Below are 25,356 nucleotides of genomic sequence, written 5' to 3' on the forward strand. Positions count from 1 at the left end.
AGAGTTACCTTATTATTCCCAGGTGTTAGGAAAGACCAATATAGTCCACAGGTTCAGGAAGAAATTTAACTTCATCAATATTCTACTCTCTGTATTTTAATTGCTTTCAGATAAAAAGATTCTTTATATAATAAAAGAAAGCTCCCTATAGTTTTTGGTACATTCAAAATTTGTTTATCATGAAGTTTTTGGAACAGTCTTAACTTGTGAAAATTAGGAAAAACCAAAGCAACACGATAAAAATTGTTTCAGTTTTGTGTTTTGTTTTACCCATCTCCCTTTTTCTCCTTGCAGCTTGCTGAAGAACAACTTCAGCTCCCGAACTGTCAGGTTATAGCTCGCCAACACACCGAGCATGTCCACTAAGAGATCTGAAAAGCAGAAAGAACAGTGATATAAGTGTTATAAGTGATATATATAACAGTGATATAAGTGATATATATAACAGATATATATAACAGTGATATAAGAATAAAATGCCAAGGCAAACTTTTACCATCTAATTAGTAACTGTGTCTATGAGAAGCAGCACAGTTGGAGTCCCACACTGGGGGAGGCTGTACCTGCAATCATGTTGTCAACCCTGTCGATCCTCCTGAGCACTTGTTCCACGAGCCCCACCTCCGTGCAGGCCTGCAGATTCCGTATGCTCTTCTTCAGGATTGCTGTGAACATGCTCCAAACCTCAGCCTGGCACGTGATGTCACACTTATCCAGTAAGTCCACCATGCAGGTGATGCCCTCTCCTTCTTGGATGATAAAGTTCATTTCCAAGTCAAACTGGCCCCCAACGAGCTTTCAGAGAAAAATATTTAAAAAAAAATGCTTAAGGCAACTGTATCAAAGTATTACTCTATGCCTAAAGTTATTCATTCTGTGAGAAGAAAACTATTGAAGGGGGAAAAAACATAATAATGAGGCCAATATTTCTTCTATCTTATACCATCTTATTTGTCTTCTTTTTCAAGTTCTGTTGAGTAACAAAGGTGCTCTTAAGGTGTCAACTATTATCAGACAATTGCTGCAGAAAACCATTTGAGTAGTTCAGGATAGACATGTCCCAGGTTAGCTGAAAAGTGAAGATACCAAGTGAATGTTCTAAAACAGGTGAGCCCAACAAAGCAGTCGAGATATCTTAAATGACCTGGAGTGCCTCATATTTGCTTAACACATCTCCATTAAGAAGGCAATTCTAGCCAAAAGGAGCTGATGCACATCAGAAATATTGCCACTTATAAACACTTATGAGACATTCCAGTGACTCAAGCTGGTTAAGAATTAACTGCCAGGTTCATTAGCAGCCCCAGGTACTCAAAGGAAGCAAAGGCTTGCTGTATTTGCAGGCATGTGGAACAGCAGCACTGTTCCAAGCCTCTGGCTGTGATTTGGCTATGACACTGAAATCCTGTAATATTTCAGGTCTCTTAGAGAGTAACAGACCACATATGCCTGTGCCTGTGGATGGGGGAAGGAAATAACCTGCTCCACTCTCATCTGCATACTTAATAAAACAAAAATTCCAGCTGAAGACAAAATGCATTATACCAAGTTAACTCATTTATACCAACTCCCTACATCCACTCTTTAAAGTTCTCTTGGACTTCAGAGCTGTATTAACCTTAAAAACGTGCCATGCTTACCAAAATAACCATTATATACCAGCATACAAACAAGAATTCAGATACCATTGACTCAAATTATCAAATAGCTCATGACCAGAAATATTTCATCTCATTCTCACTTCTGCAAGTTTATGTTATTATTTCTCTCCTACATAGTGGTGTTCTTTGACAGGCTTTGGCCTTTAACAGCTTCAGTACTGTCACCTGCTGAAGTCACACCATGTCAAAACTGCCCCAAAACCCTAACTTGCTTCCACATTAGCTACAACAGCTTCTCTGAGTTAGTTAGGACCCAAAGAACAATTTACAGAACAGAACATACGCTCTTCATTAACCACTGAAATTACCATACATTTTCCTCAAGTGTCTAAACCTTGCCACTTTGAAGAAGCAATCTTTGGACTTCTGGGAATAAATCAGTAGTGCCAAACATCACAGGAAACAAACAAACTTACTGCTCTTTTGACAGAATAGACAATGTCACATGGCAACGATTTCTAAAAAGTAATTTACACTTTTCCATTTTCTCCTCTCTGGGTCATGAAAAATAATTATGCAATTTACTGTCAGATGCTTCCACAATATCTTGGAAAACAGCAAGAAGTGAATGGGGTGACTTGAGTTATATTCCCAGCTTCTCTATATCAACTCATGCTGTCAACTCAAACAAATCCATCACATCATTACCATCCTCCAAGCCTTAGCTTTCTCCTTCCAAAAGATGGAACAGAGGCCTAACTCAAGAAAGCTCTGTAGGGTATGCTAGGCAGAACAAATTCACACAGAATTATCTCAAAACAAATGTGAAGAAAAATATACACCCTCCCTTAAAGAAAAACCTCAACAGAGCATTTGAAAATGTAAAATACATAATCAGAGTTATACCTCATTTCACTGAATTTATCTTCTACAAAACTGAAGCATTCCTCAAGAATACTCTTCTTAAATTCAAGGTAAGAAACAAAGAAAATATTGTATTCTGCGTAGAGACAGATCAGCTAAAGATTAAATTCTGGCCACAAACCACCTGCTAATTCTTAACAAGAAATTCAACTCTTTATGCATTTGGTTTTAACTATCAGCCAACCATCAATTATCACATGAAAACCACATACAGCTACTGGAGGTGACCTTACCTTCACCCTATAGTCTACCCCACCAATCTTTCATTTTTGGCTACATATACTATTATCAGAACCCACCCATCCAGGACGCTGTCAAATTAGGTTTCCAATCTCATCTGCAAACATAAGCATTTCAGGAAGGACATTCTAGGAATAATATGCTATGGTAAAAAATAATTACCATTTTAACACTTCCTGTGAGGGAAGTGAGGACAAAAAAAATTGCCAGGGAAAGCAGAAAAGCCAAGGCAGGGTGCAGCTGATGCACAATATGTATGCACATCCATTAGATACACACAGGCACACACACCCCCACACTATGTCATATTAACCCTTTCTAATGGTGATTTGAAACTGATCAACCTTCAAAACACAAATTTGTTTCCAATGACAGGGATCATAATCCAGGTCCATGCATTGGCTAGTTATTATCTGAGCTGCAGTAATGGCTGTGCACAGCAAAATGTAATCTTCCCAAATGTCACAGTAAGTTATGAATATCTGAGCAGCTTAATGCACCTTACTAGCCATGAAGTGTGAGAATGTAATCTTATTACCTTTTTTATGGTTGTATTTTTTTGAATAATGTAGCCTTTGAACTGATGTATAGTCTTTCCTTGCACTTTAGCATGATTTGGTCTCCTGTGTCGCACACTACATTTTTCAAAATTCTCCAATTCAACGTATTTTAAGTCCTATGCTGAGCTGCATAAACAATCTTTATAGCAACCCACAGGGTGGCATAACGTTTTCTTTCCCCAGCATGTAGAATTAAGTACAAGCTTACAGGAATGGTTTTAAAGGGCAGCATTCAAATACATCCTCACAAATTTTGGATTTTGCCAGTTATATCCACCTTCAAAAATATATACATGCTAAAGCAATAGCTCAAGCTTCTCAGTAAATAGTTCTACATTTAGCTGATTGAGAACAGGGAGAATACAGCAATTTTTGAATACACATGCAGAAAGTGTATTTCCCCCCCCTTAGGGAATTGAAGTGATGAGAAGTCAACATAGTAGCACTAATTTTTAGCATAAAATAGCACTACAACACTTATAAATAAAACCAAAAAGACTATTTAAACACACTTAACCTTTCTTTGCAATGAAATTATGTGAGATATGAAAGAAAGGCTTCACTGTTTGGAGGAGCATACAGAAAATAGCTCAGAATAAACAGTCAAGCTCCTCTTTCCTGAAAGAACATGATCTGGATTATTAATCTAATTTCAATTATTTCTCCCATTAACAGATAAAAAACATTTAGAAATCTTGCAAGACAACCCAACAAAAATTTTTTCCATGACACAAAAAGAAGAAACCAAGCCCAAAATCAGCATTTCTCCTGGATAAGACAAATTGGCTATACTTGGGAGAACTACAGGGCTGGATCTTCACATTTTTATCTCAAACTCCCCAACGAAGTCTTTACTTCTATAGTTTCCTCATCCTTCTGGCTGTTAGATAAGCCACAGATCAAGTACTTGCTTTGTTCCTCAAAGCCAAGATGAAGGGCTGTTAACCAAACTGCGACCTCTCCCTTTTCCTCAAGATTATTATTTTTTAATATCAGAATTGGTTTTTTAGTATGTCCAAAACAAGGAATATGAACACCTATTCCATGAAGAAAAAAAATGCAGTCAAACAGGCTGGCTCAATCTCAGTGAATTTTTCTTTAAGTTTGTGCTTAGTAAGAACCTGCAAAGCTGGGCATTTATAATATTCTTTGCCTATGCTAATTCCTTTCTACCACCAAAGAAATAAACCACCTCTATTGTCCCCTTTCACATACTCAGAAACATATTTCACATATTTAGAGATTGACTGAATTTAGTTGATTGAAAATTATTCATCATCAAAAATAAATGCCAAAGATATGGGAATTACAATCTCTCTAGGGTAAGAATCTCATAAGATCATGTATGATTCCAAGCTGGTCAAATTCCAAGGGCATACAATAAATAGGAAAAATTAGCACCATGATACACATTCATGATATGATAAAAAGATGGTTGGGATTTAGAAAGGCTTCCTCAGAACAGAAAACGAAAAACATTGCAAAAGATATTAACTGAGACATACCAATTTCCATGCATTCTTTTCCAACCACACCTAGAGGTGAGAACATTAAAATCTGAGCCCTAAGAAGATTTGGCAGGAAAGCCAAATAGTTTGGATAAGTACATGAAATAGTAACATTAGCATGAATGTCAGGTCAGTGGTGCAGAGCTTACATCCAGAGAGGTTAAAAGGGAGGGCAAGAAAGGGGTGGAAAAAGCCTGGATGGATGTCCCCTTTTTTCTTCATTATATTGCTATTGTATCAACCATAATGCACTAGAAAAACCAGAGAAAACACAAAGCACTGTGGGAAAACCCACTCAAGAAAAGGGAGGTCACACCTTCCAGCAAGACACAGATGATTTAGAGTCATTTGCCACCTTGGCTCAAAGTTTAAATAAGTGACACCATGAAGGTGCAGGCGACCAGTGACCCTCCCACAGAAGGAAAGATTCTGCTCCAACCACTTCTGTAAGGAGGAGACTCCTCTTGAATCTTCCTCCAGTTTCAGACTTGGTCTCTCCCATTGGAAATAGGTTTCTCCCATTTTCAAACAAAACCAAAGATTACCCAAAAAACCCCAAACAAACAAACAACCCACCAAAAAAACACCCCAACAACATCAAAGAACAAACAGGTAATTCTTGCAGAAAATCACAAACTTTTCCTGCTGATACATCAGATTGAAGTCACCAAACTCCACCATCCAGCATTATTGGCATACAGTAACACCACAAAAAAAAGAATACTAATAGTACTAATCTACCTTTCAAAGGAGTAAGGATGGTAAGAAAGGAAGAAAAAAAAAAATCTCCTTTATTAGCTGCTTTCTCTCTTATTGCCAAGTTCATAACAAAGCCTCCAACTTCATTTACCTGGCAAATGAGAAGTCCATTCTAAACCAGACATATCAAAAGTGACATCGCACAATAGCATTGCACCCACTTTAAACTTGATGCTTCTATGGGATTCTGTTAACAGTGTTCTTAACTATAATCAAAGCAGGATCATTCAGGGGAAAACCATTCCCATTGCTTCCCTTCAAAGGGATGTAATATAAATGTTTTGCATTAAAATAAAATTTCTTCAAGCCTGTCATTTGGAAAACTGCCTAAATGTGAATTGAACAGGCACCCACAAGGTGTTAAGAGCCTACTGCTGCCACCTAATGTTGTATTTGAAACCATTAGCCCAGAATCACACATTTTTAAGGCAGTGTCTCAGCACTGTATCATTCTCTTCCTCCTCCACACACCTCTACCAGCAGCTGATATCAGCATGCTTCATCACAATGAAGAAAAAAAGCTGTATCTCGAGGAAGTAAGGAAAAAACTTAGAAGTAGCAGAAGAGTTTACATTTAAGCACTGGCTTCTATAAAACCAGAGTTTCATCAACTTTACAAAAGCTAACTACAGAGGACATGCAATTTACCCAGGAAATTACTGGCAAGTGTCTCCTACCCAGTTCATCTGAGACATAAACCAACTCATTAAACTTTTCTTTAAAAATGCACTTAGCTATGCATACATGAAAATTACTCTCTCAGTGAAAATAAATGCAAAAAAAGCAAAATTCTCGACCATGTAGGTACAATACATCTGAAGCATCCTATGGGTTTTTCCTTCTCAAGAGAATAGGAGAAGATAAACAATTTTAAAATACAATTATGCTTAATCAATGATTATTTACCCTAGCAAACAATGTAGCATTTTCACCCTACTTGCAAGCATTTTTATGTCAAATTAGTTCACTAAGACAATTAGTTCAGTTTGTAGTGTGCAGCTGAAGGCCCAGTGTAAACAGAACAATGCAAGGAAGCATTAGCTCTATACAACTTTTTTAAACATGGGGGCTGGGGAAACAGGTCTATGAATTTCAAATTTTATATTTGTGTTTAATCTTGTGTTTGTTTTTGTGTTTAATCTACTTTAGAAAGAGCCATTAAATATCTTTTATGTACATACCAAAATCTGACAATTAGTATCTTATAAAGGGAGCAACACCAGTTTTAAGTGAAAATATTAGCAAAGTTAAATTCTATCTTACACAAACAGGAAGAAAAATTTCTACAATTATCAGTTTGGTATCCATTCAAAAAGGGATCTTAGTACAAACAGTTCAAATCAAAACCACCATGCCTGAACTCAAAACAGCTACAGCATTCCATGCTAGATGACCTTTAAGGCCTCTTCCAACCAAGCCATTCTATGATTCTCCGACACCACCACGCACTGTGCCTCTATTTCAGAAATTCAACCACAGATTCCAAGGACAAAAGGCATCAACAAGTCCAAAATAAGGAATTTTTCTCTTCTCCCAGTCTTCACTGCCCCATCAGGAGGTGGGACAGCTGATACACAAAGGATGGCCAAGAACACAAAACACAGTCCCAGGAGCCCACAGTGGCACTGACCAAACTGTAGACAATACCCAGCAAGCCTGCAGCCATTGGAAAAGTTCAGATGGGGAAACAAGACAGGATAAAACTGATTCCCTACCAGATTTTATCTGACACACAACACTGGTATAAAGGGCTTGGCCCCTGAGGAGGCTGCACCACTGAGATTTATTTCAAATCCCTGAAAACTAGGAACTAGGAAGCTGAATTTTTGTAAATCAATTTCAAGACTAAATTTCTACATTCTCCAAACAACAGCTAAAGGTGTATTTACAACACATGGCAGTTTCCCTTGTTTGACCTGTATTATGTATCTCAATAGATATTACCATAGAAAATATCTAAACCCAGATGACATTCCCATCTTTCCAGTACCTGTATTAACAGCATTAAATTCTGCTTTTGTTTTAATTAACGTTTTTCAGTGCATCTTAACCTATGATCCTGTTTAAGACATAAAAGAAAGATATAACTCTGAGAGATCGTTTAATAACATGCAAATTTGTAGCTCCATACAGGAAATGAAATATCCTAAATCTTTACATCACATCAGATTCATATGTGCACTGAAAGCAAATAAATCATTTAAACCATGATACAGAGAACCTTTTTAAATTTGCATTTATCTACAGTAAATACTGCCATGTTCTTTAATAGCTTGCTAGTGCAATCTTAGCAAACTAATGATTTATGGTTTTGGCATTTTAAAAATCAGAAATCTGTCATTTTATGACACCCAGTAGAAAGTCTGCTGGAGTTGGAGTTGCATTACTCTGAATTTAAACTCAGATACATGAGGCATACATAGCAAAGCACTGCACCAAATATCCATTTCATTATTCCAACACTTCCCTCCCTAGCTACATGTCTAAAAGTTATCTAATGTTTTAACTTGAATTTTTTTTTTTTAAATTTTCATCAAGCAAGATACCTTTCTGTCAGTTCTGGAAACATCACCCATCAGCAAACAAACCCAATCTGCTGTGCAATCTGCTGAGAACACCACACTCCAGTGACCAAGGCTGCACAGGTCTGCATCATGTCCTACCTTAATCCCTGCCCTCAAGGAAGGCACCCAAAAGATAACATTTCTAATGCCACATTACTCACAAACAAGTCCAGAGTGGGGAGCAAACCCTACAGTAAGAATGGCTGTACAGGGAATAATACCCTGCTTGCACCCACTTCCATCAGTCAGGACATTCATGCTGTAAGCAATTTTTTTCTGCCTAGAGCTTAAATCAGACAAAAAACCAACACTGCCCACCACTGACACCATGCCTGAGCAAACATAGCAGCAGTTCACATGCTTAGCATTTTCTAACATGTGCAGTTGTTCATCATCTAAAAAAACTAGCTTTTTTGTTACTTAAATGTAAAATATTACCAAATATATGTTTTCTGTCAACCAAGCTGGTGTGCAAAGCCAGCCATTATATTTCAACAAGAAAACATTTTAGGAAGTTTCATTTAAGCATTTATTTTACTTATGATTTTATGAAATATTTATTTCCATTTGGCAAGGGAAATCACTGGTGTAGTAAACCCCTTCTAATTATAAAGAAATACAAACAATTATCGATTTTTTCTTGTGTATGCCACTTACACCAAACAAAAATGCTTCTAAATACATATATATATATATCCATAACGAGTAAATAATGTACAAAACACACTACATTAGAGCTTCTGAAAATTCCAACTTGCAAGCTAAGAAAACTAGAAAGAATGTAAATAATTCTCAAAGAGTCTCTCAGTGCATCCAAAGAGAGGTATCCACCCCCTAGCAACATATGGGACAAGCAAGACATTCTTCCCTCTGGAATATGGGAAGAAAATATTTTTTGAATCATTACTAAAAAAAACTAAAATTAGAAAGTTTTTATTTTCTCTTTAAGCCTTTTTAATTCCTATTTTTGTATTTGTTATAATATGATATAGTAGTATAGCAGCATGGATATAAATTACAAAAAACAGTATCTATTTATTGGGGGTGAATGATGACCTTTTATTTAACTGGCAGTTTGTGCAACCAAAAAGGTTTGAAGACCACTTCCCTAAATGCCAGAGAACAATGTATCCCCATATTTCCCTTCAGATCAGAACATCTGTGTGGTATTTAACAGTGGGTTGAGGGCAGGAAGCCACCACTCTTTACAGAATCTGAAGTTTGCATCCTGCAAGTCTCATACAAACAATTCTTCACAGAACTTTATAACTTTTGAGTTACATTCCACAGCCCCTTTGTGATAGTTATAAAGTGCATTATTTTAAAAGTGTGTAACAACAGAAGTCTACAAGTAAAAACAAGGTTATGAGCTCATTCTAGAAAACATGTTTGTAAGTGCTTTGCTAAACTGTAGAAACTAGGGAATAACAGCAACAAGTAAAGGAGAAAGGTGAAAGAAACAAAGGAAATTGAAGGAAAGTAACAAACTAGAAGATGTTCCACACATGGAATTGTATACCAACAGCAAATACACTTGCAATGGAAATAAACCAAAGCTCAAAAAGCCAAGAAAGAACACAAGATGAAGAGATTAATCAATTTACCTATAAAGCTCTGGCAGGTTTTATCAGATTTAGAAGCCATGATGTTAAACACTTCCTCTCCTACTGGAAGGCACAGCCCCCCCGTAGCTCCTCCACTGCCATCACCTTTCACAGCACAGCAGGAAAATTGCTGGGAGTTTCAGCACAGCTACCAGGCACCAGGTTACAAATTCCAGCAGAAAACAAGAGCCAGCACATCTGTTTTCATCATTTCTGGCGCTGCCTCGGTCCAGAACAGCTGGAAAACACCCACCACAGTTGCCTGCTCAGAAGTGGCAGAGTTTGCTGCCACGGCTGCAGCAGGACAGTGATGAGCTGGGATGTAAGGAACACTAAATGACACCACAGGAAATGTAGCACTCAGCTTGCCTTCTCGCCATTTCTAAAATTTTCTGTAGCTGTGATCAACATGAGAACACCAAGCAGCCAACGCTGGCTAGAATAGAGGGTGCTTACAATAAGTAACAGCCTTTTGTTTATTCTTACCAAGTAATAACTTTTGAGGCTTTTTGCTTTCAGATTCTGACATTCCTTTGTTCAGAGTTTTAAAGAAAATGGATTACTGGAAGTCAGTGTATAGAAATATTGCTAAACCGAAGATTTCTGCTAATCAGGGGAAAAAAGGGCCTTTGTGAGAACAGGTATACCAGGAAAGCCTCCACAACTAGACCATTTTTATCTTTATTCCTTTCAATGTGCATAAGGCAATACTTAAAGCAAGGACAGAACTGTGACTCTGACACTTACTGTTTGTTACAAGTGGCTTACATTTCTAGGTTTGCAAAAATATTTTAAAGCTTCCCCTCCTCCCTGATTTGCCACAACACTGTTTTTTGGTTGACTGGAGCTTTTTTTTCCTCCTGGTCTAGAAACTACTATTACTCTAAGGCTCTACCCCACCCTGATTTCCCTCTTATCCCTCTTCTCAGCATACAGGCAATGACTGAAACAAACTGTCTCCAAGGAACAAGCACAACATAAACAAGAGAAAAAAAATCTCACAAAATCACAGAGAAACAAGGAAGACAAAGACTACAAGTGTTGCATATTATCACCATCACACCTTCACCTACAAACACACTCTCCTGTTTACAGTGTTGTGACCAAGGTAATTTCAGTTGTTGAAATTGAAAGCGCTGTAATTGAAATTGGACCTAAAAAGGCAAAAGCGGCCTCAATTAATACAAATCCAAACTACATTCTGTTTTTTAATGTGGCAATCAAATTACCAACAGCAACTGCCACATATTGTTCAGCAAACCTGGCAAGACCCTTCCATTTCCTGTGACTGACTGCAGTTCAGACTGGAGGAAGGTAACTACTGTTAAATAAAATGGGGCTAAATTACATTTTGAAGCAAGCATTTAGCCAGTAAAGCCAGCATTTGCTTAGGCTTGACCTCCTCTGTTCTTAACCTTAAAAAGAATTTATTTAAAACACAGAATTCAGCAGATTTATAAAAAATTCTGCTAAAGACACAGTATTAATGGAGTTCTCACCATTTTTTCATCAACACTGTCACATGTAGCTGCATTCTAAGGCAAAATGCTTTTTCTGGAATTACTACACTTGCAAGGATTCAAGAATTTAGGAGGATGCTTAAAGCTTGTCCCACACAAAAAACTGTGAATCAAAACTAAATTATTACCCACAAGTGATAATCAATATAAGCTGAAAAAGGCTACATCCGAATAATGTACGAGTTTGTGACACGGTGCTTCTTGGAACACTCTTTTCCCCATGAAAAGTGTGATTAAGTGAACAGTAAATCTTCCTTCAGTGAGACAGTGAAGGAAAGAACATCTGCCACTATGAAAAGCCACTCAACTTGAACACAAAGAAAGCATCATTATCAAAGGAGAGGTCAATGCCATCAAGACAAACAACAGCATAATCTTTTCAGAAAAATCTTCTCTCTCGTTCCATATCCAAATTATTGTCCCTTTTTTCTTTAGTGTCAACAGCCACTTTTAACTAATCAACACAATTTCCCTCCAATTCTGTAACTAGTAAAGCATCACAGCAATAAAACAAAAAGTAACCATCTTCCTAGTTTCTTAAAATCTCTCTCCTATATGAATTTATTTACTAAAACAAGTCTCAAAGAAAATATAAAACATCTGTTATAGTCATGGATTCTGGGGCTGCAAAGGTAACTACAGATTTTACAGATAAAAGAACTTTTGGAAATCACACAGGACTTCAATATTTTTCATATTAACAAATAAACAGAAACTAACTTTAAGTAAATAATTTTGATTTAAACTCTAAACCTGGAGATTTGGTGAAGCTTATCTCAGAGGAGCTATTTTGTTCTCTTTCCTTCTACTGGCACGTTATCTCTAGCAATGAAGTTTTGCCAAGCAAATTTGGCACTATGAAGAATCACAGATGCATTCCTCAAGGTTTATCAAATCAAGTTCTCAGTAACAGCATTTCCTGCAGCTTTCCATGCACATAAATATTTACTTATACGAGAAAGAGATTTCCCAATGCAACAACAGAAGAGATTGCCACAAAAACTATGAAACAAGAAACAAGTTTCAAGACAACAACCCAATCAACAGTATAAACTGTGGTCTCTAAGGTGTGAAGCCAAAGACCAGCACCAGTATCTGGTATCTGCAGTGGGGTAAGGGAGTATGCCATGAAATTTATGGACACATACAGCTTTAAAAGGAAGACAGAAAAAACCCTAATGACAACAACAGCCTTTAATATCAGTTTCCTTCTCCTTGCAGCCTACACATTACCCTTTGTTCCAGTGTAACCTGGAGAACAAAACCCAAAGAGCTTTACTATCTACCACGTGCCCCAGCAGCAGCACTGTGGGCACACACACACACTCCTGCACAGCTCACCACACTTTTCTGAGTAGAAAGGCACCTTTAAAGTGGCAGCTATGAGCTGGTGAGGTTAAACCACCATTAACATTATACCAACTTCATTTACACACTGAGCTTTAGTGTTGGCCTTTTTCTGTCAGATTAAGTCATATGGCTCCGTTCCAAAGCTCCAGTGTCCTTACAGCATGCACATTTCTCTGTAAGGCCACCAGTTACTCTCTGTAGTGGGTTGACCCTGGCTGGATGCCAGGCACACACCAAAGCCTCTCCATCACTCCCCTGCACAGCTGGAGAGGAGAGGGAAAATATAACTAAGGGCTCCCAAGTTGAGATAAGGACAGAGGGAGATCACTCACCAAACTGTCATGGGCAAAGCAGACTCAAAGGCATCAATTGAATTTATTACTAACAAAATCAGAGCACTATAATGAGAAGTAAGATCAAACTTAAAAACACCTTTCCCCCACCCCTCCCTCCTTCCCAGCTCTATTTGCTCCCCACCAGAGGCACAGGGAAACAGGGAATGGCGTTCTTCTCCACCCCTGTAGTCCCCCCAGCTACCAAAACCTGCCCACAAACACAATACATCCTCACACCTCACATTCTTCCAACTTATATTTCTCTACCCTTCCCTTATTTTTGCAATCAAGTCTAGAGTTCACAGTAGCTGTGGTTTTTCCACTCATTCTGTTTCTGCACAGAAAATGTTATGTTAAAAAACCAATCATTTCATCAGTATTTTCTTGTTGTTTGGAATTCAGAAAACTCCTCCTAAAGCCAAGATAAATGCAAAAGGAAGTTTCCTGAAGCTTCCTAGGTTTTTAAGTCACTAGGCATCACAGAATTGTTAGGGTTGGGAGGGACCTCTGGAGATCATCCAGTCCAACCCCCTGCCAAAGCAGAGTCACCTGCAGCAGGTGACACAGGAACATGTCCAGGAGGGTTCTGAGTTACTCCAGAGAGGGAAACTCCATGACCTCCATGGGCAGCCTGTTCCAGGGCTCTGCCACCTCAGAGTAAGGAAGCTTTTCCTCATGTTGAGTTGGGACTTCTGAGTTTAGGGCCACTGCTCCTCATCCTGTCACTGGACACAACTGAAAAGAGCTGGTACCATCCTCTTGGCACCTGCCTTTTGTGGTATTTCTACACATTGAAGAGATCCCCTCTCAGCTTTCTCTTCTTCAGACTAAACAGGCCCAGCTTCTGCAGTATCTCCTCATTAGAGAGATGCTCTGGAGCCCTCACCATCATCTTCATCCATCCATCAGATAAGCTGGCACCAAACTACAAATATTTTATGACAGTGGTAATCCTGTCAGACTGTCATCGCACATTTTTTCTAAACAAAATCAAACAGGGATGGTTTACATGGTTACAGACAAACCTACAAACAACTTGGGGTATTCTGCACACAAAATAAACTCAAGTACACCTATCCAGCTCTGCTACCTGTGCTGGTTATTCCACACAAGTGAACAGCACAAGCTCATATGCAGTTAGATTGCAACATGAACCATACAGAGTAACCGAAAAAAGAAATCAATTCTCACATCACATGTGGTCAAACCCACAAGGACATTTTTTACTTTATTAAAAATACTGATAAAAGAATACTGTACTAGCAGGGAGAGGTACATATTGCAGAAAATAAGTTCAAAGAAATAAATGTGAACCTCATTCACTCACACGCTGTTCAAGTTGTAAGCAAAACTACAACCAAAAAAGGTCTCTAAGCAGGTTTCCTAAAAAAAAAGTCAACTTAATTTATATGGATGATGTAAACAGGGTGTAGTACATGAAAACTGATATCACCAGTATACTATGAAACTCCTGACTTTATATTCATGTTTGTTTTCCCCATTATAATAACTCATTCAAACTTTATTATGAAAATATTCTCTACTGGACTGTGATAAAAAGAACATTCACTCCTACTTCACACATTTCTCAGAAGCCAGTCACCTGTGAGGCTGTAGCAAGATGGGAGTTGGTCTCTTTTCCCAAGTAACAAGCAATGGGACAAAATACAGTGGTCCCAAAGTTGTGCCAGAGGAGGTTTACATTGGGTACTAGGAAAAATTACTTCACAAAAAGTGTTGTTAAGCACTGGAACAAGCCACCCAGAGCAGGTTCAATCTCCAGCCCTGGAGCCATTTAAAAGATGTGCAGATGTGGTACATGGTTTAGTGGTGGACTTGGCAGTGCTGGGTTAATGGTCAAACTGAATGATCTTAAGGGTCTTTTCTAACCTTAATGATTCTGTGTATTCTAAACAGTCAGAAAATTCTGCCATTCAATTTTGGCTGGGTTTTTTTTACATTTCAAACTCATGAAAAGCATTATTTAATGCCAGTGAAAGACTCCAAATCAGTTATTCTACACCTGCTTAACCTGATCCCTCCAAATACTAAACAGGATTGAAGTCAAACACAAGTCTCATGCCTTCTCTGCTTGTGAAGACAAGAACCCATTAATGCTGACAGCTGAGTACAGGCAGGGTATTTGGAATAGCTGACAGCTGCTGTGTTAAGGAGTAAAAGAATATTAAATCTCAGAATACTGCCCTCAAAAATAGTTATTTTACTATAGCAATAATTAATTTAAAATACTTGATTAATAAAATAATGATAATTTGTTGCAACTGGGATAACACTACTTCAGAACCCATGAACAGGATGCAACTGCTTACTCCAAAACCTACCTTCATCTCAACTACAAGATATTATATGCATTGTTTGTTTCAAATCATACAACTACAGAAGAAAAAAAGAAAAAGCAGTTCTTAGTGTAAAGCAAAACTCACACAAGTGCTTCAGCAATCATTTCAGTGTACAGCAGTTTTCTTAATGTAAAACAAACAGCAAGTATAAAATACATGTTTTGATTCTGACAAAACTTGTGGTTTAAGCTTTATTCTTAACAAATTTAAGACTTGTACCATCAGCTCAGTAAAGAGCAATTTACTCAGAAAATCTATTTCTTGATTATGGATTCAAGATTACTTACAGGAAGTTTTTTGCTTGTTGGTTTCACAATTTTCTTTTTTCCATTTGTATGAGAATGTCCATACAAACAACCTTACTTCTAAGCTGTGGGGTATTTCAAGCTGTAAAACACTCATTTCCTGAGAGGCACAACTGCTGTCTTTTTAGAATTATTATTAAAAGACCTCTACCTCTCTTTACACTCTCATATGAGAATGAAAATACTGATTCCTGGGGAAATGCACTTAAACTTAATTCTCTGAAAATGTACTCTCCTTGAATTGTTCAATATGAGATTTGCACTGTGAGAAATAGTATACTATCTGATGAGAAATGAGTTTTTCTGGGCCATGAAATAAAAACACTTTTTGGAATGAAACAATTCTTATAGATGTCACTTTCAAGAATTGTCAAAGGTTCAAAATTTGTGTTTTCATCGTATGAGATATAGGCCCACATTCTCCTCATTTGTACTGGCCCTACTTCCAGCTGAGCTATTTTTTTCTGACACCAATACAACAATCTCCAGGATTTATTTAGTAGTCTATCTTGACTTCTTCCATAATCAGCAGCTTCCCTGAAGCACTGCAGCATTATTTCTTGTTAAATGAAACATTCCAAAACAGGGCAGGAAAACCCACAAAGAAGTGAAGGAGAAAACAACAACTGATCTGAAGGCACAAAGAAGGAGGAATTATTTTTTAAGGAACAATAAACAGAATGAGAATTACAGACTATCATCTCAGTGAAATAGTATGGTAAGAAGACTAAATGTGAGAGCAAGTTCCCCAGGTTCCTCAGAAAGAGGGGAAGGTTGCAGGACACAAAGGGGTTTGTTTCAAGGGAGCAATGCTTCAGTCTGAAAAGGAAAAACAGTACTGTTTCTGTAATATATTATCCTGTATTGTAGAAATATGTACAGAAATCATATTCTGCTTGTACCTGTCCCTAGTTTAATCTTCTGCATATATTTCTTCTCCTAGTTTCATTCAGCTTTTCCATAAATATTCTTGCTGAAATCTCCTCTGTATAAGGTTTTTTTGCACAGTGTGGACTAGGGTTAAAAAACCATTTGTTGTTACCTTGCCTTTTCATTCTTAAGCTTTACCTGATCTTCAGTTACCACTTACTCACATACATTATCACAGAATCTCAGAATGGTTTGGTTGGAAGGGATTCCAATCCAATTTAATTCCAAGCCCCCTGCCATGGGCAGGGACACCATCTGCCAGACCAAGTTGCTCAGGACCCCATCCAACCTGCCTCTGAACACTTTCAGGAATGGGGCTTCCAACTGTTTCTCTGAGAAACATCTTCCAGTGCCTCACGACCATCACAATTAAGAATTTCTTCCTAATATCGAATTTAAACCTGCTCTCTTTCAGTTTAGAGCCATTACCCATTGTTCTACCAGTAAGGTTTTGTAAGAAGTCCCTCTCCAGCTGTCCTGCAGCCCCTTTATGTACTGAACAAAAGGCTGCAGTGAGGTTCCCCTGCAGCCTTGCCTTCCCCAGGCTGAACAACCCCAACTGCGCCAGCCTTTCTCCCATGGGAAAGGCGCTCCATCCTCAACCATCCCAACACAGATAACTCAGCACCAATACACAAATGACAGAGCTCCTTCATTCACCATAATCATCAATTCAAAAATCAGCAAAAAACCTTTCTGAATCCTCCCTGCTCATCTCTCTCAGCCTCCAGTAGCTACAATACAATGATGCCAAATTACAGTCCAAGATAATTCTGTCTAAAATGTTTGTCCTGCTCATTTCAGCACATCCTGAACATGTGCAAATCGTCCTGTTCCAGGTGAAATTAAACATTCCAAAATCAAAACTTAAAACTCTCTTTTCCCAAAGGAAATTCAATCAAAACTTAACTTTTTGCTTTTTCACCTAAATCCAGAAGAAACCCTGCTTTTCAACAGATACTTGTCTTTTACTTACTCTGGTTTTATTCTTGTCTTTACTTCTGGTTTGGCCTTTATTTTTATGTCAAGGTGCTCTTCTCAAGCACTTTATTATCTTCTGTTCTATGCTGTCCTAACACTGCTTTCAGCAACCACCGATAGAACTGAACATACAGGCAATTATAACTCAAGTTGCTTACTTGATCAAAGCTATAGTGATTTAAGAAAGAAAAAAGGAAAAAAGCCTATGAAAAACACAAAAGAAACATCTATCATAGCACCATTCACAGAATTTGGAAGGGAAAAGAAGTTTCCAGAGGAAACAGATTTTTTCCTATGTCCTCTTGGTCTGATTTATTTTGAGCAGCATGTACAAAGATTTGTACAGAATCAATCTTTGAATATCTCCCTTAGATCAAGTCATGAGATTTAAAGCTGCCCTCATTTTCAGAGGCCTGTAATCTCTGCTAATAATACTTAGCAGATACTTTCCTTGAGTGTCATCTTAGTTATACCAGAGGTGCTGATCACTTCATTCCACTTCCCATCCAACCAATTCTTGTTCTCACACCCACCTATCAATATTGACAAGTCCTTCCTTGGGAGTTCATCTCTGTCTCTTGCGTCCTCTTCCAGATCTCCTCCCAGGTTCCCCAGACCATTCAGGTCACAACCCTCAAAATAACAATGAAAACAGTCTGAAACTGTAAAATAACTCATCTGGTTCTACTGTGCTGCAGCCTATTGACAGAGGATACATGATAGGCACCATGAATGGCCACAAGCATCAGCACTTTTATACACATGCATAACACCCATGTGCCCTCTTACTCTTGTGATTGGTCAAGGCACACCAGCATTCCATGCTTCCCTTCCTTCAATACTGTTCACCTGTCTTATACAGCTGCAACCTGGCAGGGCAAGATTGCCTGCAATGCTATCTCTATTCTTTTACAACCCATTCTCCCACAGCCTACTGCAACTACTTCTGTAACTTTACTTCAACTAGAAGACTCTCCTAACTTCTGCCTCATATCTTGCTGGTTTTCTCCCCATCTTGCATCTAGAATTACACAGTACACTTTTAGAAAACAGCACTGGGGCTACAAACGTTCAGTCCAGCTCAAAGAAAGGTCAAACAAGGATTTGAGCAGCCTGCTCTAGTGAAAAGGTGTCCCTGACCATGGCAGCAGCTTGGAACTGAAAGATCTTTTAAGTCCTTTCCAACCTAAACCACTCTATGATCCTCCCTGCCTTAATTAACAGGAGTTTAACATTTCTCTCTTCTCTCCTTGTTATGGGCTACCTGCATGACTCAAGGGAAAAAGCTTGAGTTTTTCCAAGTTTTTTCCAAAGACCAAACAAATCAACCTCCACCAGACACATTACAAAACAAAACACACTAGTGTAGATTAGTAGCAGAATGTTCTCTGCACATCTGCTTCCCTGGTGTTTAACACTGAGTAGGGCACTTTGGGTACTTGGTGTCTCACGAGGATTTGAGGAAATATATAATTGCTGTCAGCAGAGGTGGTTGATGAGTGTTTGCAGAGCAGAAACCAGACAATTTGACACAGACTGTCACTGGTGAGCCCTGCTGCCACAGAAGCCGTTTGCGTCAGGAGCTCCATTTAGCCTGGAGCTGGTATGAGAGCAATGGGAATGTTGTTGTGAAGACCTCTGGTTGTTGGGGAGTGGATCCTTGTCACCTCTCAACCTTGTACTGGCTCTGTAAGGGGTCCTGGGCAGCAGGGCTCCTGGACCCAAAGCTCTAACCTGCTCTCTCCTGTGAGCTTTCCTTCAGGCACCATTGGAAAGATGGTTCCAGGTCCAGCCAAACCACCCATCTTAGGAGATCCCTGAGAAACATCCCTGCTGCAGATCAGTAGTGTCCCACCTGATCATGTCTTGCTGAAGCCAGAGGAATAGAAAACAAAGAGGAGTTTTAATGGTGTAGTTCAGATTCTTCATTTGTGATAGTTTTAGCCAAGCTCCCTCCTGTTGCCTGTGGACCTGATTACCCCAAACATCCAAACAAGGATTTAGGGGAAGAAATGGCATATGCCTTGTTGGAGAGACACCTTTCACAGCTCGTAGTTTATCTTTTCTGAGTGCGATAACCTGGCACCTTGCCCTGCCACAGAGAGCAGTATTGCAACAGAAGGTGACTCAGCAGACACAGGAAAAAAAAATCTATTTACACAGCTAATGGCTGAGCTTGTCTGCCATATCACCTCTGGCAGACTGAGGGAGCTGCACCATGAGTTGAATTTTCCTGTGCTGTCCACAGAGACTGCATCTGAAAGAAAGCCTTTGAGGCCTTTCTCAACTATTTCAGAAAGAAAAACCTTCATGGTACTTTCAGCTTGCCCTGTGCTGCTGTTCCAGTGGCCTGCAATTTGCATGCTTTAGAGGAAAGTGTGCACCCTGATGTCTGAGGGACCGATTCTGAAATTTTTATCTTAACATGATCAGCTCAGGGCCTTCTCTTATAACTCCTGGCCTGGTGGCTCTCCCCCTGAGTTTGGCAGCAGCTCCAAGTGCACACTGCTTACAAGCTTAGTCACAGCCACTGGATTTCATCCCTTCAAAGATGTGTCTGTAAAGAACCAGTTATAGAAAAGTTGTTTCCTTGCAATTTAAATTAGCTTAAATTCAGTTAGAATAAATAAAACTTTCACAGATCTTAGGAAATAAAAGACAAAAGTAAAAAAGAAAAATGAAATAAAGCAGTACAAAAAGGATAGATGTCTAAACACTTTCCTATCCTTTGGCTATTTAGAAACACATTTTTACAAAAAAAAAAAAAAGTGCTAACTTCTTATTTGTGCAAATTAGCATAAAATCCATCTGTCCAAAGATAATCAGATATCAAAAGTGCTTTTACACACACTTCAAAATAACATAGCAATGGGTATTTGGTCAACTAATTCAAGGTGTTGTCAGATGGTTTTTGTTATTTTTCTTTCTCTTAGAAAGGCAACAATGCCAATCACTGCATCCGTACTGGAAAGTCAGGGCTATGCACAGATCTCCTGCTACACAGAAACAAGACTGATGAGCACCATCTCATGGGCATTTTAGGTAACAGAAAAAAAAGAACTTTGTCAATTCTCCGGTATATGGATATACTTTCCAAAATAAATACACTGAAATTGAATGACACACAAGCATAATTTCAAAGTTGCAGATGCTTAGATATAAAAATATGGCTCTTATTAAGGATTTTCCAAAAAATCATTCACTGCAAATATATCTGACAGGAACATTGTCACATTCACACAGGAAGAATTTTAGAAGTATTTAGCCACTAAAAAAAGTATTTATAAGCAGTTAGGTACATTAACAATCAACAACACACCCATCCCAAAGAATCTGGCAGAGGAACTATAAAATAAGTTCTAAAAAAAATAAGAGCCGTACCAACAGAACTCTTATTTCCCTTTTATTTGTAATTTTAAAAATAACTTTAAAAGTATGATTAAACACTTGAATGTTTTCTTTTCAGCTGTACAATAATTAATAATGTTCTAAGAGATTGCCTACATCCATTCCAGCAGATCCTAGAATGACTAAAACATGACTCCTTAAAAACAGTCTTGAGGGCCACATTACTTGGGAGTACTTGACATTCAACAATGCAGCTCCTCTGTGGCCTGAAATTTTACCCAGCACCAGCAATGCCTCAGAGAGAACCCAGTTCAGGTTACAAAGACACTCCTGTTGTAGCTCGTGACATTTTTATCTTTCTTCAGTTAATTGGAAAGTTTAATAACAAATAAATTTATAGACAACTAACTTTGCTAAGCACATTTCTGATAAAAAAAAAAATTTGCTTACTATGGTTTCTGTAAGCTTTATTGGTAAAATAGCTTGAAATAGTCACTGTCAAACAAGTTTTACTCCTTTGAGTGCTAAATTTTACCAGCTCTGAACATCAAATGAAACTTTGTTTAGTGTTTTTATTTATTGGATACTGGTTAACTAACAAACCAAGGACCAAGCCAAAACAAAACATTAATCACAGCACTTCTAGCACCATTGCAGAAATTAGAGAATGCAGGTTCTGCCAGCACAGGCAAAGCTGCTCCAGGCTGAGCATTCAACTACAAAAAACAGACTGTTCATTCTAGAGCAGCACCACTTTAAAAGACATGAAGCATTGTCATGTCCCCCCTGCCCTGAACCCACTCTAGTTCTGGGAAAGGTGTTCATTAGAACAGCGTGGCTGGGACCTGGAAGCGGCGGCCACAGCTCTGCAGCCACTGTGTCACCTGCCTGCACCACCTCTGCAATCATCCCGCTGCAGCCAGGGGTCAAGCCAGATCTAATATTTCAGATGCAGATCAGGATGACTCTGTGTAATCCCTCCCAGCAAACCCGACAGTGTTTCCTTGGCCTCCTTCCAAAACTCACTCCAGTGATCCCTCTGCACAGCACAGAGGCTCAGCCTGCTCCACACTCACATTGTATTAGCAAATTTGCCACTCTAGATCCTCCCCAGTTGATAATATGATATAAATTCTTGTTACACAACTTGTCATGTCACAACATGAATCTTCATGAAACTATCAGGATCAAAACAGATGCCTTTTCTCAAGTTCACTTTTGCCAGGACAAGAGTATCAATTCTCCATCAGCTGAAATAATTCTCCTAGTTATTTCAGAAGGCAGTCCAAGACTGGACTGCAAAGTCACCAACCCTGCCAGCTAACAAGGGTTTCCTGCCTGGTAACAAATATTTCAGCTCAATCCCATGAGTCCCATCTCACATCAAAAAATTAACACTAGGGTAAGATATTTTGTATGAAGAAGAACATAATTATCACAGCCCAGACACTTCAGCATCTTTCCATTCCTGACCCAGGCAGGTCTGTACCAACTCAAATATCATCTTGCTCTGGTTTCCAGATTTCTCTAATAAAGATGAGAGATTTCTGCAAGGCCAAACATACAAAGTTCCATGCAATGTATCAAGCCAATTTCATCATCTTTGGATGGGCTTTCATTAGAGCACTGAAATTTCTTCCCTTTACAAACAAAAAGTTTATGCATCATTTATTCTAATAAATACAAAACCCAGGCTTTTTTAATTAGTCTACAAGACTGATCTGCATTCTGTAAGACCCCATGGAACTAATTTTAGTACAGTGTTTCCAGCATCTTCAAATTCCTAGCAGAACTCCTCATGTAAGAAATACTTGGCTGTTTTTAAGTTTTTGCACTGTTAAACTTGCTGCCACTCAAATCTAAATGACTGCAGGCCTATTGGCAATTGTTCTAAACTGTCCCCTAATCCACTTTGCCAAGATTTATTATTACACTTAGTCTGCTGACTAACTGCATAAAATATTAGTTGGCCTTATGGCTGATGTTATGCAGGAGGTCACATTAGCACATTGATCCCTGGGTCTTATAATCTATACTTGACACTCTTTCAAGGGATGCTTTTATTGGCAACTGTAAACTTTGAAGTGCTATTCCAAGATAAGCCTTTCAGTAGCTGAATCTTAGGAGGAATGTTGCTCTTCCCTCAAACATTTGTATCTTTTTTAACACTTCAACTTCCACTGTTAAAAAAACAACAGTACTTGCCTTCTACATTTTTATGTCAGCCACCACAATTATAGCACAGAGTTATACACTTCTAAAGTTGGATCACTCTGCTTCAATGGAATTCTAGTAACTGGTTTTGTTAAACAATATTATAGTTCTCTTATACTTCTGTGTAGTACAACAAATTTTTTAAAAGCCATAAGCATATCTATAGATGGCACACATGTACAACACTATAGAGAGTAAGACAGTATCACATGCAGTGAACTTAGGCAAAAAGCTAAAAAAAGTCTGCAAAACATTAGGTTTTATCTTAAATTCAAAGAGTCTGAACATGAACACTTTTCAGGTGTAGATTACTATGTCTTAATGCACTAAGTACACTGCAAATAGCTTTATACACGTCCCTGAAAACCTAACCCAGGCTGGTCTCCAAATGTAAAACATCCCCATTGTGCTGTCCAGATCAAGTTAATAAAAAAACCCAAAGTAAACCTCTCCTTGTACAGGCATGACAGGTGAGCACACAATTTGTATTAGAGAAGACTTTCTGTAACAGAAAACTGAAACAAGAAACACAAATACCGGTTTTGGCATGGCCACCACATTATTTCAGCTCTATCAATTGCTGAGTTATGAAGAGTGAGAGAGAAAAACTCTCTCTATTTACTCAAACACTTGCAGTAATGTAAGGTTTTCTGTGTTGCTGTTTAGGTGGCCTGGAAAGGCCCAGGGATGGCCTTGAAGAGCCGACGCTTCAAAGGACGAGGAGAGACTTCTGATCTTGTCTCGGTCTTGGTGTTTATTAATTGTTTATCTAAAAGATTTTCTTTCAGCCCGACAGAGGTCTGCACAGCAAGTCAGCCATGAGCACACTGCGAGCCCCCGGGGCGGTCACTTATCTTTATACCCGAAGTTACGTGTACAATATTTATCATTTCTCCCCAATACCTTCTACTCTTATTAACCGGTGCACTTTTAGTAATGACCAATCCCAAAGTGCCACCACCACCACAGAAGATGGAGGCCAAGAAGAAGAAGAAGAAGGACAGGACACGCCCCAATTCCTCCATCTTACTTCTTTAGACCCCCCTGTACCAAAATCCTAAACCCTGTGTTTTACACTTTAACTAACTTATCCCTTCACCATTCACCCAGTGAATTCCTCCCAGTCCTCATACAGGTCTCATCTCCTGTGTAGGATCAAAATCCTGCCACCAGACACTTCTGGCAACATTCCAGGATTCCCGAGCCCCCCAAGGGTGGTCTCGGCCTCTCTGCACCTCCATCCTGAGGTGCTGAGATCCCACATCTCCCCCTTCTGTTTGCACCAGGAAGACCTCTTTTACTATCCGATTCATAGCGTGTTTTAAACATGCAAATATGCATGGGATGACAAGTATGAGGACTAGGAGAACTATTAAAACATAGAACCCTACTCTTAAAATTCCTCTCCAAATGGGAGAGATGTCAAAGAAGTCTACCAGCTGATCAATCCATGATCCTGTGATCTCGCCAAGTTTATTTATGCTGTCCTTTATATTTTTGATACTTTCATGAATTGACCTTGAATGATCTGAGAGATTCATGCAGCACATCCCTTCAAACTCTTCACACCCATGTCCATGAGCGAGCAATAGATAATCAATCGCCGCTCTGTTTTGAAGAGTCGCCTGCCTCGTACCACTGATATCTTTTAACATGTCATCCAATGCGACAGACACAGACCGTGCATGTTTGCTCAGCCAACAACCCATGCGGTCGATTTGAGTCAAGGCTACCCCTGATGCTGTTTGAGGTGAGAAAATTGCGGTAGCAATGCTCGCTTTCTTGTCCCAAGAAAACATTTTATCATTGCAATCTGCCGCATATTGTTCTATTGATCTTTTTTCTCTGCGTTTTTTCTCCCTTAACATGTTCAAATCAGGCGATAGTATTGAAATTTCCCCAATGCTGCATGGACCTCCCGTGGCATTAGCAGGAATGCCGTGCCAAATTCTGTCTCCGCAAATTAAGAACAAACCCCGTGGCAATTGCACTGGGACTTGGACCGATCCTTTGGTAGTTTTCTCTATATATTTACACCATGCTGACGCATTCTTATAGAATTCATGAATGGGAGTCAAATCGACAGGTCTTGGAAATCCAGCTAAACTTATAAATCCTAAGTTTTCTGTAATACCCTTAATATGCTTGCAAAGTATGGGATTTTCCACCAAGTAAAGTCTCAATTTTCCTTCTGAGATTTATGATATATCTTTTTCCTATTTAGCATTTACTTCAGACTGAATTATGCAGCGT

The 25,356-nt window shown here is 38.8% G+C and overlaps 1 protein-coding gene across 1 annotated transcript in view; it reads right to left on the bottom strand.

Moving 5' to 3' along the window:
• LRBA (LPS responsive beige-like anchor protein) overlaps window positions 1–25,356 on the bottom strand; it is a 370,657-nt gene that overhangs the window by 327,522 nt on the left and 17,779 nt on the right. Inside the window, exons 3-4 of the mRNA XM_058804238.1 lie at window positions 564–795; window positions 271–371 (exon numbers count right to left, since the gene is read on the bottom strand). Coding sequence (XP_058660221.1) covers window positions 271–371; window positions 564–795 — 333 coding nt within the window. The remainder of the gene's footprint in view (window positions 1–270; window positions 372–563; window positions 796–25,356) is intronic.

The sequence above is a fragment of the Ammospiza caudacuta genome, chromosome 4 (genome assembly GCF_027887145.1).
Source record: "Ammospiza caudacuta isolate bAmmCau1 chromosome 4, bAmmCau1.pri, whole genome shotgun sequence".
NCBI lineage: Eukaryota > Metazoa > Chordata > Aves > Passeriformes > Passerellidae > Ammospiza > Ammospiza caudacuta.